Raw genomic sequence first — 12,087 nt, 5'->3', positions numbered from 1 at the left:
AGGGTGGTGCCTGAGACCTGATGCTTTCTTGTCAGAACTGAGAGAGGCGTTTGTTTTGTGGGGAGGTTTACAGCAACATTAGGGCTTCCCTCTTAGCTCCATTGGTAAAGAACCTGTCTGCAGTGCAGGGGACCTGGGTTTGATTCTTGGGTTGGGATGGTCCCCTGGGGAAGGAAATGGCAACCCACTCCAGTATTCTTGCCTGGAGAATCCCATGGAGGAGCCCGGCAGGCTACAGTCCATGGGGCCACAAGAGTCGGACTTGACTCAGTGACTAAACCACCACCACCACCACAAGAACATCGTGACCTGACCATGACCTGACCTAAAGAACAAAAACTCTGACCCCAGAAGTAACCAGGCCACTCCCTCAGCTTTCTTAGAAAAGCACTTTGCTGAAAGTTTTCTGGGTGCTCAGCTTTTTTTGTTTGTCTGTCTTTTCTCCTTGTGTGGCCCTGCAGTAAGGCTTTCTCTCCTCACTGTGTTAGAAGCACAAACTTGTGATCAGTACCAAGATGATATTCTAATCAATAATAGAATCTGTTTTTATTCTCAATGTGTTAGATTTGTCCCTCCTCACCCCGAAATGTTCACTATCAGCTATACTTGGGGACAGAACATTTTCATTCATATAAATTATTTTCATAATCAGAGAGGAATGTATAAGCCTGAGATTCAATTTTTGAAATAAAATGTTTTCTCTGAAAAGCCAAACTTGTCCATAGAATGACAGTAGCAATTGGACAGTGGCAGTTGGACTCGTCCTGTGCAGAGTTCAGTTAATTCTGAAGGTTCTGTGATGTGTGGTCGCCTTGGTAATGTGGTGATACACATTCCGCATTCAGTGTGTTTGCGAGCTGAGAGCTTCATGTATGGTGGCAAAGAGAAATGGGTAACCTGAATTGTTTGGGAGGTAGGTTCACACTGATCATCTGAACGCTGTTCCTTCAAATGGGCTGGTTAACCTTTACGGATGAATTTTCCTCATCTTATTATGTTTCTTTTCCATCACTCTAATTTATCTACAGAGTTATAACTGTGTCTTATAGTTTTGTATTATTCCTTAAATTATGTTTTGATTCTCCTGTCAGCTGGCTGCCTTAAATATCTTCCTAAATTTCCAATTTCCCAATGCCAGTTTTGTACACACTCTTACCAGAGAACAGATGGAAAGAACTAACAGAGGAGAACCATGATGTCTCCCCAACATCTGACATTATAGTAAAGGGAATTACATCTCAACTGTTCTCAAATGCTGCTGCCTAAATCTACAAACACTAGCAGTGTAAATCTAGAGACTTAATAAGGAAAGAAACTGGGATTTACTGGTCGGATTCCCATGGGTGGATGTGGGCTGAATCATTGTTTGGCTGTTGCCAAGGAGTTTAGTGAGATGGCATAGTGCTTTTGGGTTGGTAGGATGAACATTTGGTCACTAAGGGAAGGAGAGCCTGTCTGTTGATCCTCAAGGAGAATCTAGGGTTACAGTCTCCAGGCTGTGAGGATGGAGATGATTTTCAAAAAGAATATGGGACTCTGTTGTCTTCCACTCCAGGGTCTAGAGCATGATGAGAAGTTGATAGGGTCAGAATTATAGTAGGGAAAGGTTGAACTCCTGCCCATTCTTAGCTAGCACTTGGTCCAGGCTGCTCAAATAAGAGTTCAGATCAGCTGTGAGGCTTTGAGCATCTCAGACTTAATTAAGACACCAAAGGCCAGCACAGATGGCCACCTCCCCAGTTAACTCACATTAAGTGCTCATCTAGACTTGGTCAAGTTAAAGGGAAGCTAATTCTTGGTAGAGTCATCATGTGGCCTTTGGTTTAGAAGGTTCTGAACTCTGAGCTAACTTGTTGGCCAAACAGACCACTGGTCACTTAGCAAGGTGAACTGGGCTTTGGGAAGGCTGCTCCTGAGATGGTTGAGTGTGTGAAGAAGCTTTGGAGGATGGACAGACTTGGAATCCTGTGGTCTTTCTGAGGGGCTTTGCTCAGAGGAAATTTGTGTTTGGGATCAGGAACTGAGATATAGAGACGAGTGGTAGGAGGAGGATTTGAGCTCTTTTTAAGGCTGAGGCATCTTCTTCAGGGCATCAGCTCTCATCCCCAGAAAACTAGGGGCAGAATAATTTGAGTTGGAGGTAGGGTTGAGGTCCTGGTTAAGGGGTTTTAGCACAGGTCTCAGGGGTGCAGGCATCTGTGTCCTCAGGGAACCATCTACAATCCTGTCCCAGATCCACTATTTATTATTGTGTGACCCTTGGAAAATCACTTCATCTCTCTAAATTTCAACACCATCTAATGTAACATATGGATTACAGCCCACACTTTGGCCAACCTTCCTCTTGAACAGGGCTGGGTGTCCGAAGAGGTGATAATAGATACTCTCCATGAGCTATAAAAACTTGTTTTGGTGAAAAAGCTGAAGAATAAGCTTCCATCCCCACTTACTGGAGCCATCCAAATGTCCTCTCTGCTTTCAACCAGTACTGAAGGTCCATCTTATTCTTGCCATCATTCAAGGTTGAACACTTACAGAGGCATTATGAAGCACCAGTCCTTTACTTTTCTATTTATTTATTTGTCTGTCTATCATTTATTTATTTGGCTGCATTGGGTCTTAGTTGTGGCACGTGGAATCTTCATGACATCGTGCAGCTCTTTCGTTGTAGGGCACTGACTCTCTACTCGTGGTCCTTGACCTCAGTAGTTGCAACATGTGGGCTTAACTGCTCAGAGGCATGTGGGACCGGAGTTTGCCGACCAGAAATCAAACCCTGTTCCCTGCGTTGAGAGGCAGATTCTTACCCACTGGACTGCCCGGGAAGTCCCTCCTTTATTTTTCTAATATTTTACCTGTATTTAATCATTCTTGGCCTCATAATACTAAAAATAGGCCATGTTAACCTTTCTCCAACTCAGGACAGGGAAGTGAGGCAAAGAGGGATCCATATGTCTTTCCCAAGTACCTGCTTCTCCTAAATGTGATTTGAATCCAGTCCATCAGCCATGGTCACCATGTTTTGCTGAGCTTCTAGGTCTCAGTTAAATAGAGATATTTGCACACACAGCCAGTCTGTTGGATGTTTTCAGTGCACCTCAAACTGCAGATCTTCCTAAGTCCACCTTGGATTCAGGAGGCCTTGCAAGGCATCTGGTGAGGAAGGGGACCAGAGGATTGAATTATGGATCAATTATTATTAGTTCCCTGGTGGTCCTTTGCCGGCAACATGTTGACAGCTCTCACCATTTCACAGGATGTCTCATCCAGAAGGTAAGAAGCGACACCCCTCAAATGTCAAGAACATCAAGAACCAGCTGGATGAAGAGAGTTTGTTGTTGGCCACATAATAGGGTGCACCCTCTAACTGACTCAACTGAAGGTACTGTGGAAATTTTCTCATTAAGTTCATTCAAGAATAATTATTGTAGTATGTTCAGGGCCTCATATTTAAGAAAAAAAAACAGAAATATTAAGCAATGTTCTTTTATTTCATGTGTTCAAATTGAAACTATATCAGTTGGTACTGCTTTAACTATGAAAGGAAAGATGCATTCTAAATTCAACATTTGGTTCATGCTTAAAAGTGAAGATGGTCTCTAGCTATGGTTTGGACATTAGCTAATTTTTTAACACTAGCTGTGATGTGTTCCCCCCTGAAGTCATGTTTCAAGGTTTCCTTAAATCATTAGACTTTATTTAAAGCAGGATTACATTGACATAAAAGTTGTATGGATTATACAGAAAATTCCAATATCATATCACTTCAGTTTCAGCTATCAAATTCTACTCACAGATAACATGTGTGTGCTACATTTTTTACAATTAGTGAGAAAATATATATTTTAGTAATTCAAAGTCTAACATTGTTAGTTCACCTAACATTCACACTTTGTATTGTATTCAGTATTTGTATTTGTATTCAGTGATATTTTAAATATGCACATTTAAATTATACTACCATACAGAAATCTACACACTAAATATTCACAGTGTATTATTAGTACTTAAATACTAGAAACACCCCAAAGACCATCATGTGATGAATGGATAAATGAAATGTGGTATGTACTCAGAATGGAATACTATCCCGCCATAAAAATGAATTAAAGATTGATATGCTATAAAGTGGATGAACGATTAACACAAACATTTATTATAGTTAGTGAAATAAGGCAGGCACAGAAAGACAAATATTGTATGATTCCACTGGTTTAAGGTACACAGAATAGGCTAACTAATGGAAGTTGGAAATAGAAATTACCAAAGCGAGGAGGCAATGGAGAAGGTGGATTATGACTTAATGGGTACAGAGGTTATATTGGATCTGATGAAAAAGATGTAGATGGTGTTGATAGGTACACTAAACTGTGAATACAGAAAAATCAAATTGCTGGGAGAAATATAAATAACACCAGATATGCAGATGAGACCACCCTTATGGCAGAAACTGAAGAAGAACAAAAGAGCCTCTTGAGGAAAGTGAAAGAGGAGAGTGAAAAAGTTGGCTTAAGGCTCAACATTCAGAAAGCTAAGATCATGGCATCCAGTCCCAGAACTTCATGGCAAATAGATGGGGAAATAATGGCTGACTTTATTTTTCTGGGCTCCAAAATCACTGCAGATGGTGATTGCAGCCATGAAATTAAAAGACGCATACTCCTTGGAAGGAAAGTTATGACCAACCTAGACAGCATATTAAAAAGCAGAGACATTACTTTGTCAACAAAGGTCCATCTAGTCAAGGCTATGGTTTTTCCAGTAGTAATGTATGGATGTGACAGTTGGACTATAAAGAAAGCTGAGCACCAAAGAATTAATTCTTTTGAACTGCAGTGTTGGAGAAAACTCTGAACAGTGTCTTGGACTTCAAGGAGATCCAACCATTCCAACCTAAAAGAGATCAGTCCTGCCTGTTCATTGGAAGGACTGATGTTGAAGCAGAAACTCCAATACTTTGCCCACCTGATGTGAAGAGCTGAGCCATTTGAAAAGACCCTGATGCTGGGAAAGATTGAGGACAGGAGGAGATGGGAATGACAGAAGATGAGATGGTTGGATGGCATCACCAACTCAATGAACATGGGTTTGGGTGGACTCTGGGATTTGGTGATGGACAGGGAGGCCTGGTGTGCTGCCATTCATGGGGTCACAAATAGTCGGACACGACTGAGCAACTGAACTGAACTGATGGAACTTTTTAATTCTTAAAAATAATGAAAAGAATAAATACAATGTATTTTTTATGACAATGCTCAGTCCCTAGTTTATGTCTGTGAGCTCATGGACAGCAGCACACCAGGCTGACCTGTCTTTCACTATCTTCTTGAGTTTGCTCAAATTCATGTCCATTGAGTCGATAATGCTATCCAGATATCTCATCCTCTGTGGCCCCTTCTTTTCCTCCTGCCCTCAGTCTTTCCCAGCATCAGGGGCTGTTCGAGTGAGCCTGATCTTTACATCATGCAGCCAAAGTATTGAAGTTTAAGCATCAGTCCTTCCAATGAATATCCATGATTGATTTCCCTTATGATTAACTGGTTTGATCTCCTGGCTGTCCAAGGAACTCACAAGAGTCTCTTCAGCACCACTATTCTAAAGCATTAATTCTTTGGCATTCAGCCTTCTTAATGGTCCAAGTCTCACAACAGTACATGACTACTGAAGCATAGTGTGATTTTTAGTGCTTCCCTCTGTCAGACCGAGTTCCAAGTCAATCAGGTTCCCCTTAGCCAGAAAGCTTAAGGCTCTCTGACTCATTTCTGAAACATTCATCTCCTTTGCCTTCCTCCATCCATGATAAAGGTTGTCCAACAGATTTCAGTCCACACTTATTAACCACCCACATCCACACACTCCCCCGATGTGTCCATATTAACATGTCTTCCCAATCAGCATCACAAATGTCCTGAAAATTCCTCTATGTCCTCCTAGAGCTCCCTGAGGACCAGCTTGAGGAGCTATCCATTTCAACGTTGGAGGAAGAGGCTCTGCCCAACTCCACAGTAAGTGCCTCCTATTCATCTGAGATAAAAGTGTTGCTCCATGACTTTATTTTCTAGCTGAATTCAGATAAAGGTTCAAAATATTCAAGACAGTTCATATAAACAGTTTTTAATTTGATGAATGAATTTCTCCCAGCAGATAACTTATTCAAAAGGATGTTTTTCAAAAATTACAACATAAATTAAAAACTGGAATTGGGATCAGTTTCCTCAGCAGAAACTGTTCCTTCCAGAAATGAAAGTTTTAATTACTGGTGAAAATGAGCTGGAGTGCTTTTCCGGAGGAGCTCCAGCCTTTCCCACAGGTGTCCTCTATGTGTTATTTTGGGGATATGGACGCAACAGCACATTCCCATTTGGTTTTCTGAAAAGAAAAAGAGAACAAAAGACCTGAATGCACAGGACTGAAGATGCTGACACCCTCACACTGTTTTCTTCTTTCTAATTGCAGGCCTGTGAACAAGCCAGTGAACATGGTAATTATTCAGGGATCATCCCTCTGTTGAAAATAATCTAGTTGATGAATGTGGCAATCTCTTGCCAGCTCTGTTTGGAGAGTCGCCCTGATGCTGGATTCCTAAAGGGGGTGAAGGCACAGGGTGCAGATAAGAGACTGATCTCCCAGGAAAGAAAACGTCTGTGCTCTATGGTACCTGGAAACCACTACATCATTTAGATGCGTGGGTTTGGGTCCCATGTGTGAGCCCATGCAGTGTGATTCTCAAGCTGTCTGTGTGTGTTTCCTCAGGAGATGTTTCCCTCTTATACAGCACAAGTCAACTGTGAACTTTCTAAACACTTCTCAACACACTGTGTACTGGCTATAGATTACCTAATTCTTTCCTCATCTCAGTCATTCCTCAAGTTTGGTTAATATTCATCTTGCTCAAATGGAGATGGTGCTGAGAAAAATGGACCAAGCTTTTGACTTCCAAAGTGGAAAAGAATAAACTGGGAACCTATGGGTGTTCCCAGTGTGTCTGCTCTGGACCCCTGACCTGCACTTATCACTCAACCATGGGATCCTCAGTCATGGAGCAAGGGGGTCACTGCATCTACTTTTATGCCTGGAGGTACTAGAGCTCCAGAGGTCCAGATTGTGCCCATCATTGTAAGATGGCTCAGTGGTCATGGAACCCAGGGCAAACATAGGTGGATTATCGCCAACATTGCCACAGTCATTATTGTGAAAGGCACTTTGGGATTCATATCCTCTTAGTGAATTCAAAGATCTGAAAGTTGTGTTCCCTTATTTAGACAGTACAGGCCATATCTGTTGGTGCTAGTGTCATTGCTTAACCAAGGACAAAAGCAGAGTGTCATCCAGGGAGATATTTCATTGTACTGGGTGACATTACCATAAGCCTTACATTGGTTAAACCCTGTAGCACACTCTCAAGGGAAGGTGTCAAATAGATCTCACAGTGGAACTTGACACTCTCCTTGGTGACCTTGACTTTTGTTGTGAACCTCCTGCACACCAGGGTCCAAGAAGGTCAACATTTACCCCGTGCTTTCTCTCCATGATGAACTGTCCCTCTAGATGTATGGCTTCACTGAGTGTGAACAGACACTGACTCAGTGGACGTGCAAATATTGTTTAGAAAATGGAGACTAGAAAGAAACATCACATGATAGATTATAGCTATTTGACAAGGTAGGGTTGAATTCAGTTCTCTAACAGAGATTGCTTTTAATCAAGAACAAAATCTCACAGAAAACTTAATAAGTGCACCAGCTGAAACTGAATCCTGGGGAGGCAATGATCTAGGAAGAAATCCTTCTGGATAGGGGTGGTTTTGCAGAAGATATAAACAGGCAGGAGTTTCATGAGTCTCTGTCATCGAAAGGTGGCATGAATTCCAGTGTTTCTTTTTGCCCGAACTGTTATGTTATCACTAGTTAAAATACAGAAGTTACCTGCTCCTCTGATTTACTCTTATTTATACAATGAAGAGGATGATTCAACAGCAAGTCAGTCCATAGTTACTAATGCCTTATGCATACACTCCACCCCATGCCCCTTCTATGAAAAAGGCTCCTGAGAGGTTAGTGAGCACCTCACCTGTGTCCCTATGCTGTTCTGTGTCCCTCCAGCTCCCCAGGAGGACATGGCGGTGGAGCTGCCTCAGGCCGGGGCTGAGGACGAGCCTCTGAGGATGGTGGACGTAAGTGCAGCTTTCTTAACTGGGGCAAGGCTGCGGCTTCACTTCTTTATTTTCCTTTCAGTCAAACACAGTTATAGTAATCTGAGAATTTATGTTACCACTGAGGCATGTAAATCCTTGGCTGGGAAAGTAGAGAGGATAAATCTATTATCAACACAGTCCTGATTCAAAAGGACATTTAAATAAGACAGCATCATTTATTACTGTAGGTACTTTGCTCAGCAGAAAGTTTTCTTTCTTGAAAAACAATTTGTAAACGTTGGTCAAATTAAAACTGAGAGATCTAATATGAAACAGACCAGTCTTTCCAACAGGAGACTGTCTGTTTTATTTTGGAGACACTGAAATAAAGAGTGCTAGTTACCTGAGGACAAAAACCAGATAATAGAAGACTTAGTGCAGAAAACTCAAGATCCTGACACACTCACTCTGTTTTCTTCTCTGCAATCACAGGAATCCGGGAAGCCTGTGAATACGGTAAATATTCAGGGATCATCACTCTGCTGAGGGACAATCCAACTGATAAAGGTGGGGTTCTCTGGCTCTGGTTGGAGAGTGGCCCTGATGCTAGATTCCTACTTGGGGTGTCGGCTGTAGGTGAAGAGAACAGACTGATCTCCTAGGAAAGAATAATGTCTTTGTTCTACGGTACCTGGAAGCAACTACATCATTTAGATGTTGTGGGTTTGTGTGAATCAGGGTTGGGGGCCCATGTGTGAGCCCAAGTGGTGTGATTCTGAAGCTCTGTGTCTGTGTGTGTTGCCTCTGGAGGGGTTTCCCTGTTACACAGCACTGGTCAAATGTGAACTTTCTAAAGACTTCTCACTACCACTGCACACTGGCCATACATTACCTGATTCTTTCCTAAACTCAGTCTTTCCTCAAAAGCAAAAGTGAAAGTCATTCAGTTTGTATTCAAATCTTGGCGGTCCCATGCACTAGAGTCCATGGAATTCTCCAGGCCAGAATCCTGGAGTGGGTAGTCTTTCCCTTCTCCAGGGGATCTTCCAAACCCAGGGATAAAACACAGGTATCCAGCATTGCAGGCAGACTCTTTAACAACTGAGCTATCAGGGAATCCATTCCCCAAAATAGCTTAATATTAATTTTCCTCAGGTGAAGATGGTAATTAGACAACTGGCCAAAATTCTTAATGTCCTAGTGGAAAAGCCGAACTTAGTACCCAGGGTTGATCTCAGTTTGGTTCCTCTGGAGGAGTGACTTGCTCCTACCAGTCACCAATGTGATCCTCAGTCATGCAGAAAGGGGGTCTCAGCATCTATATCCATCCCAGGAGGTATTAGCAGGTCCAGGGGTCCAGATCCTGCCCATCATTATAAGGTGGGCAAGTGGTCAAGGAACCCAGGGTAACCATAGGTGGATTAACACAAACTTTGGCAACGTTATTATTGGGAAAAGAATCTTGGTACTCATATCCTCCTGGTAACCTCAAAGATTCTGAGTGTTGGGTGGCCTTTTGTAGAGTGGAAGACATATGTGTTGGTGTTCCTGTCTTTGTTTATACAAGGACAAAAGTATATCAAAAGAGATGTATTTCATTGTACTGGGTAACATTACCATAACCTCACGCTGATTAAACCCTGCAGTAAACACTCAAGGGATACTGTCAAATAAACCTCAGAATGGAACGTGATAGTATAGTGACCATGACTCTTGTTGTAAATCAAATGCACAGCTGGGTCAGAGATTGTCAGCTTTAATCCATGCATCCTCTCCATAATGAACTGTCCCACTAAAAGTATGACTTCTGTGAGAGTGAACCCCCACTGACTCAGTGGACATGCAAACATTGTTTGGAAAATCAAGCCTGGGAAATAACATCTCATGATTGATAATAGCTATTTGCAAAGGTAGTACTGAATTCAGTCTTCTAACAAGAGTTTGCCTTTAATCAAGAATAAAGTCTCCCAGACTTGGTAGGTACAATAGCTGAAACCGCATCCTGAGGATGCAGTGATCTAGGAAGAAATCCAGAAGATAGGTGTGATTTACCAGAAGCTCGAAACAGAAAACAGGGTCATGGGTCTGTCATTGAAAGCTGGCATGCACTGTAATGTTTCACATTTCCCCATTGGTTTGGTTATCACCAGTTAAAGCCAGCCAATCTCTTTCATCGCCTTCCTGCTTGTCTCCTTGGTTGTACTTCATCCAGCAAACAGGAGGATTCAAGAGCAGCTCAGTCCATAGTTACTAACCTCTCTCATGTACACATTCCACCCCATGTCCCATCAAATAAAAAACAAGAAACCTGAGATCTTTGGAAGCAGCTTCATCTCTGTCCTGATGGCCTTCTGTTTCCCTCTAGCTCCCCAGGAGCACCTGGTGTTGGAACTGCCCCAGGCCAGGGCTGAGGATCTGCCTCTGCCACCCCTGGAGGTAAGCTCAACTCTCTGTGTCTCACAAAGACTGCTCCTTCACTTCTTTATGTTTCATTCAGTGAAATACAGTTATAATAATCTGACAATACACATTAGCACTTATGTATACAATTCCTTGCTGTTGGAATATTGATGTTAATTCTGTTATCAACACAGACCTGATTCAAAAGGACACTAAAAATACCATCAATTACGACTGTAGGTACTTTCCTCAGTAGAACTTTTTCCTCCTTGAAACCTAAAGATTTTAAGTGAAAGAGCCCAGCCTTTTCAACAAGGGTCCTCTCTGTTTTCTTTTGGAATGATTGATTTTTTAAAGAGTTTAGTTACCTGAGGAAAACAAAAAATCAGATAACATAACAGTTACTGCAGAGAAGACACGATTCTACCACGCTCACACTGTTTTTTTCTCTCTTATCACAGGCAGCCGGAGCAGCCAATGAACATGGTAAATATTCAGTGACCGTCCCTCTGCTGAGGAACAGTTTAGCTGATGATTGTGGGGCTCTCTTGCCAGCTAGCTTTACAGAGTCACCCTGATGCTGGGTTCCTAATGGGGGTGAGGGTTAGGGGTTCTGAGAAGAGACTGATCTCAAGGAAAGAACAGTGTCTGTGTTCTATGGTCCCTGGAAACAACCACATCTTTTAGATGATGTGAGTTTGTTTGAATCAGGGTGGGGGCCCATGTGTAAGCCCCTGTGATGTGATTCTGAAGGTGTGTGTATGTGTGTTTCCTCAGGTGTTGTTTCCCTAAGAGGGAAATTTCTGTGAATTTTCTAAACTCTTCTCATCACCACTGCACACTGACTATACATTACCTGATTCTTTCCTCAACTCAGTCTTTCCTCAAAAGCCAAAGTGAAAGTCACTCAGTTTGTGTCCAACTCTTTGAGGCCGCGTGGACTAGAGTCCATGGGATTCTCCAGGCCGGAATACTGGAGTGGGTAGTGTTTCCCTTCTCCGGAGGATCTTCCAAACCCAGGGATCGAACAAGGGTGTCCATCATTGCAGGCGAATGCTTTAACAACTGAGCAATCAGGGAATCCATCCCTCACACTAGCTTAATATTCATTTTCCTCAGGTGAAGATGGAAATGATACAAATGCCCCAAGATCTTGACCTGCTAGTGGAAAAGACAAACTGAGTACCAAGTGTTGATCCCAATTTGGCTCCTCTGGAGGAGTAACCTGCTCCTACTAGTCAGCAATGTGATCCCCAGTCATGGGGCAGCAGGGTCACTGTGTCAATGTTCATCCATGAAGGCACTAGCAGGTCTAGGGGACCAGATCCTGCCTATCATTATAAGGTGGGCACAGTGTCAAGGAACCCAGGGTAACCATTGTTATATTAATGCCAACGTTGGAACAGTCTTTATCGTGAAAAGTAATCGGGACTCATATCCTCCTGGTAAACTCACAGATTCTGAGTCAAAGTTGTGTGGCCTTTTGTAGAGTGGAAGTCATATGTGTTGGTGTTCTTGTCTTTGTTTACACAAGACAAAAGCATATTCTATCA

At 42.5% G+C, this 12,087-nt stretch overlaps 1 protein-coding gene across 7 annotated transcripts in view; it reads left to right on the top strand.

Annotated features, from left to right (window-relative positions):
- Window positions 1-12,087, top strand: part of LOC133227550 (fibrous sheath CABYR-binding protein-like) — a 513,720-nt gene that overhangs the window by 397,577 nt on the left and 104,056 nt on the right. For 4 of the 7 annotated variants that reach the window (XM_061382153.1, XM_061382152.1, XM_061382148.1 and 1 more), the window contains exons 1-6: window positions 829-913; window positions 3,257-3,382; window positions 5,935-6,005; window positions 6,457-6,481; window positions 10,500-10,570; window positions 10,996-11,020. In XM_061382153.1, the coding sequence (XP_061238137.1) occupies window positions 889-913; window positions 3,257-3,382; window positions 5,935-6,005; window positions 6,457-6,481; window positions 10,500-10,570; window positions 10,996-11,020 (343 nt within the window). In that variant the 5' untranslated portion in view covers window positions 829-888. Of the gene's footprint in view, window positions 1-827; window positions 914-3,256; window positions 3,383-5,934; window positions 6,006-6,456; window positions 6,482-10,499; window positions 10,571-10,995; window positions 11,021-12,087 lie in introns of those variants that run through there. The other 3 variants (XM_061382154.1, XM_061382150.1, XM_061382151.1) reach the window with 3 other exon arrangements.

Source organism: Bos javanicus, chromosome 16 (assembly GCF_032452875.1).
Source record: "Bos javanicus breed banteng chromosome 16, ARS-OSU_banteng_1.0, whole genome shotgun sequence".
NCBI lineage: Eukaryota > Metazoa > Chordata > Mammalia > Artiodactyla > Bovidae > Bos > Bos javanicus.
The sequence above is the reverse complement of the archived record's forward strand: the minus strand, read 5'-3'. Positions and strand labels throughout refer to the sequence as shown.